The sequence below is a fragment of the Sphaeroforma arctica genome (genome assembly GCF_001186125.1).
Source record: "Sphaeroforma arctica JP610 unplaced genomic scaffold supercont1.532, whole genome shotgun sequence".
NCBI classification, from domain to species: domain Eukaryota; class Ichthyosporea; order Ichthyophonida; genus Sphaeroforma; species Sphaeroforma arctica.
This window is the reverse complement of record NW_014040026.1, coordinates 25732-30758: the sequence shown is the minus strand read 5'-3', so window position 1 is coordinate 30758 and position 5027 is coordinate 25732. Positions and strand designations below refer to the sequence as shown.

Genomic DNA, 5027 nt, shown 5'->3' with positions numbered 1-5027 from the left:
TATATATATATAGATACTTCCATACTTCCATACATATACGCACACACATATATACACACACACACACACGTGTACAGACATACATATATATATATATATGAGCTGCATTGCAAGCACACCTTATCGAACTTCAATTCCATTGGACGTGGCTCACGCGCAGTGATGGCCTCGGCAATCTCCTGACCGATTCTGAAAGCCGACTCCTGCGACCAGGGTAACATACGAAAGTAGAGGACACAAGCTTATGAAAATGAATATAGTTAAAGGGTATAGGTATGCATTTCTTGACAACACGAAAGCATACTGGACATAGTTCTGCAAATAGACGAAGATATTACTTGTCTAAGTATACTCACACTAACTAAGGTATTGGTCTACTTAAGGGAATGTTTGTGAACATTTTGATCAATGTTGAATGCAGACTTCTGCGAGCGTTTAGTCGATACACGGTCAGGACAATACTGGATCTGGGTTGTAAATTCGACTGTGAGCCAATATCAGGAATCACAATCAGATATGAGCATCGAACAGAAACCAATATTCAGATTTGATAAACTATGGGCCAGTTACCGGCCTAAGGGAGGGCGATTAATTCAGATATTAGGCAGGAGAGGGACACGCGGCAAGAAACACATATAAATCTATCCAGGCACGTTCAAGTACACGCTATAGCAAACATATACATACATAACATACCTTGAACATATGCATATCTGTATCGAACGCATCATTCACTACTTTCCTCAAACAAATACATGACGGTATCAAACATATACATACTTGCTTCGAACATACACGTAGATATATCAAGCAAATGCATAAGCATGTCAGACATATACATACATATAACAAACATACACATAAACGTATCAAAGATAAACAAACATATACATCCATGTATCAAACATACACATAAACGTATCAAACATATAAATACGTTTATCAAACATACACATACATGCATCAATCACACATACAGATATATCAAACAAATGCATACATGTATCAAACATATACATACTTGCATCAAATATATGCATACTTGTATCGACCATTTGCTTGTTTACCTTGGAAGCCCCTGGCACGTGCACAAACACACTGTCGGTGTCCCCATAGACCACTTTAGTACCGGGCCAAGTGGCTTCTATAAAGCGCATGGACCTTTCCAACGTATGACGGCCGAGCTGTGGGGTGGAATGAGCCATGTCGTATTGATAGAATGTTGGTGAGTATGCAAGTGTGTACCGTGTGCCAAGCTGTACTCTTGCTAGTTGAGTCATATTGAAGAACTGGTGGTGTGTGGGCGTATACAAAGGTGCAGGATATTGCTTTTTAAGCTGCATGGAACTTCCCAGGGCATGGTGACGATTTTTGAGGTAGAATAGTTGCCTAATTTTCGATTATTAGCAGGTTGGTAGACCTAATATTGTGTGATAACCCAATCTGCCGTACAGGCGAGGTCTGAGGTATGTTGGTTGAGTCGTAAGGTGAACTGATTTGTGTGTCCATTGATTGCCCATTTAAATGCTATTGGCAACTCACCTATCTGCTATTGGTAAATCACCCACGTGCAGTGCCATCTATAGCTCATTACAATACTAAGTGATCCACGTACTGATAATATATCACCCGCGTGTCATCAACAGCCCATCCGCGTGCTACTAATAGATCATTTACGTGCAGTTAATAGCTCATGTACGTACTATTCCACCCGTTATTAATAGATCATCCACTTCTCAGCAATATCTCATATACGTGCTATTGTTCGATAGCTCATCTACGTGCTATCACTTATATTGTATTACTTGCTCCCAACCTGCTATTGATAGTTCATCGCTATTAATAGATCATTCCTTTCTCATCAATAGCTCATCTACGTGCTGTCAATAGTTCGTCTACGCGCTATTCATGGTTCATCTACGTGATATTCATAGCCCAATTATTTTGCAATACTAGCTCATCCACCTGCTATTGATAGTTCATCGTAATTGATAGATCATTCATTTCTCATCAATAGCTCATCTACGTGCTATTCATAGTTCATCTACGTGATATTCATAGCTCAATTATATTGTAATACTAGCTCATCCATCTGCTATTAATAGCTCATCGCAATTATAGATCATTCATTTCTCATCAATAGCTCATCTACGTGCTATTCTTAGTTCATCTACGTGCAATCAATAGCTCATCTATGTGCTATTCTTAGTTCATCTACGTGCTATCAATAGCTCATCTACATGCTATTCTTAGTTCATCTACGTGCTATTCTTAGTTCATCTACGTGCTATCAATAGTTTATCTACGTGCTATTGATAGCTCAGCAATATTGTATTCCTAACTCATCCGCATATTATTGATAGCTCATTCGCGTGATATCTATGGCAAACTCAAGTGCTCTTAGTAAATCACTAGTAATGTTCAATCACGAAACTATACTTCCGATTTGCTGGTGCTTACATGATTGTATGTGACTGCGTTAGAAGATGCGTAACTGTGTAGTCCAGTCGTAAGAGCTGTGATGCCAAACGGCCTGTTCTGTGCTACGAATAATATTTGGGTCAAACCCGGTTCAATCTCTCGAATTGAAATTTGGGGTTTCGACCTTTTTATCTCATTGTTCTTTTTCACGGTCAGCACTGCAGGTAGATCAACTGACAGGCATGGTGATTCAATGGTCTATCCATGCCATGCACTAAACACTAATGTAAACTTTATCAGATATAACCCACACATACGCTTGCCGCTGAAAGAATTGAAGATCACTCCGTATGTGTGCAGTCAATATCGGGTGCCCCATTTACCGAGCTAAAATGCATGTATTTACGGATAGTTTGAGATGTGCAATTCACTGTCAGCAACTCATAGATATGCATGTACTCAAACATGCGATCCTCTAGCAGAAATAAAACTGTTGCTGAGTGCCGTAGATTCTGTTACTACACACACTCAATGGTATGTAAGTCCCAAATAGACGCTACCGCGATATGTATACTATGAGGACACTAACATGTTGGATGATACACACCATCGAAGTATGTTAAATAGCGCCGTTACATCCGGCCGATTGATATGTACTCGACACTTTGCAGCCACATACCGATACAATGCTATCGGCGATATCAGCGCACGGCATACGTCCACTATAGCTGGCACTCGTGTAGCCGTAGGTCTGCCGCAGACAAAAATATAAGTAAGTGGTGCACAGAAACTGAGCAGATTCGCTCAAAATGAAGTAAGTGAATAGAGACTGTAGGCGCATTACCCCGGGCACATAGCTACTTAGGACCCGTGACGGGCATTTGAAAACTTCTCGTCCTTGTGACAATCGGCTGAAGTGCGGAATTGACAGCAAATAGACAACGATCCGTTCAACAGAGGGGTAAGATACATATAGCGTAACCAAAGTACCGTTCAGCTAGGCTGATATACGATATCCAATACTTTCACTTGGTCGCTCAGACAATCACAAATCAGTTGCTTGAAAGTATAGTTAGTGATCAGTAGGGCCAATTAGTGAAGTTGTAGATGACTTTAGCAGCTTCCCAGGGATTACTTTCAGCAATGGTGAGAATGAACGTGAAGGCTTACCACATTAGCAATCATTTTCAGGGCGTACTGACGGTTGTGCAGAATCCCGTGTTTCACTGCATCCGTGTCGCCTGTATGTTTCACACACAAAAGTCAATACGCGAGTAGGTAATCAGTATACAGGTTGGTGGGGCATATGTAGGTAATCAGTATACACAAGGTGCGTATGAAAGTGGGCAATGAGCAAGTAGGCCATCAGCAAACCGGAGCGAAGGTATATTTAATATACAAAGCAACAAGTGAACCGCTAGGAAAGTACATTTGATATACAAAGTGAATAAATAAGTAGGAAATAAGCAAGTTGGCCAGGAAGAGAAGTATATTTCATCTACAAAGTGACTACATGATGGATAATAAGTATACAGGAAAGAATGTATATTGATATGCAATGTTAACACGTAATGAAGTATTTGGATGGGACAGTATATTTGATCTAAATAGAAAAGAAGCATACCGGAGGAGATGAATATATGATATGCTTATTTAATACACATAAGTAGGTAATGAGTAAGGAGGTCATGAGCTAACAGAAGGGAAGGTATATTCCATGCATAAAGTGAATAGGCTATGTGTTAAGTATACAGGTGAGAAAGGATCAAGAGATCGATGGGGTGCTAAGTGACAATACTGTTGCCTGTTTTAGATTGTCATTGTATCGAAAAAGAGCTGTGATGCCTATGTACGTCTATAGTGCACTCGAGGTTGGATGTAGCATTATATACGTGATCTATGTCATAGATACATGAGTTCCTGGTAGTGGAACCTTCTCACCTTGTAGTACATTGATGCTCAACGTTAATAGTAATGTACAAACCCCAGTACTAACTATCGGTGTACACTTGAGCAAAGTTCTAGCGGCAGCTTATATAGTTCGTGATCAGAATCCCAGACAGCGCATCCCTCTCTAAACATAGGACAATGCAATTCCATACCCATACATGGCTACAAACGGCCGTGTGAACAAATATTTCGATGTCTCGCTTAGCTACAATCACGGCGACTAATAGCTAAACCACTCAGCCAATGAGTTGGTTAAGGCAATGTCTAAACCCTGCTTCTTGAACATGCGGTCAGATACATATGTAGGCCTGTTACAGCTGGCCGATGAGCATTTTTCCAGAGCGCTGAACCGACCACGCTTATATGCCCCTGAGCTTGCTGATTGAATTCCGAAATGTATCTAGTTATGCCATTGGGACAGAGCTATACATATCAATACTTACGATAACGCTTCATCGAGTTCTTGACCATCACACGAGTGCTTAGAATCTCCTTCATAAGTCGCGGCAGCACACCACGGCGCACCTCTGAGGGTAACAAAATCGCATAAGGTCAGACAAACTTGACTTAACTGTTTACATGTATATATAAGAACATGTATACATGTGCATGTATATTTATATATATATACGTATAAATATCTGAATTTGAATAAG

General features: G+C 40.3%; 2 protein-coding genes across 2 annotated transcripts in view; both read right to left on the bottom strand.

The window, feature by feature from the left end:
* Positions 1-1280, bottom strand: part of SARC_07024 (hypothetical protein) — a gene marked incomplete at its 5' end in the record, with an annotated part of 10442 nt that extends 9162 nt beyond the window's left edge. Inside the window, 2 exons of the mRNA XM_014299041.1 lie at positions 120-203; positions 1068-1280. Of these exons, the coding sequence (XP_014154516.1) occupies positions 120-203; positions 1068-1280 (297 nt within the window). The remainder of the gene's footprint in view (positions 1-119; positions 204-1067) is intronic.
* Positions 1281-2433: 1153 nt separating this feature from the next.
* SARC_07023 (hypothetical protein) overlaps positions 2434-5027 on the bottom strand; it is a gene marked incomplete at both ends in the record, with an annotated part of 11187 nt that continues 8593 nt past the window's right edge. The window contains 4 exons of the mRNA XM_014299040.1: positions 2434-2538; positions 3101-3172; positions 3592-3662; positions 4815-4898. Of these exons, the coding sequence (XP_014154515.1) occupies positions 2434-2538; positions 3101-3172; positions 3592-3662; positions 4815-4898 (332 nt within the window). The remainder of the gene's footprint in view (positions 2539-3100; positions 3173-3591; positions 3663-4814; positions 4899-5027) is intronic.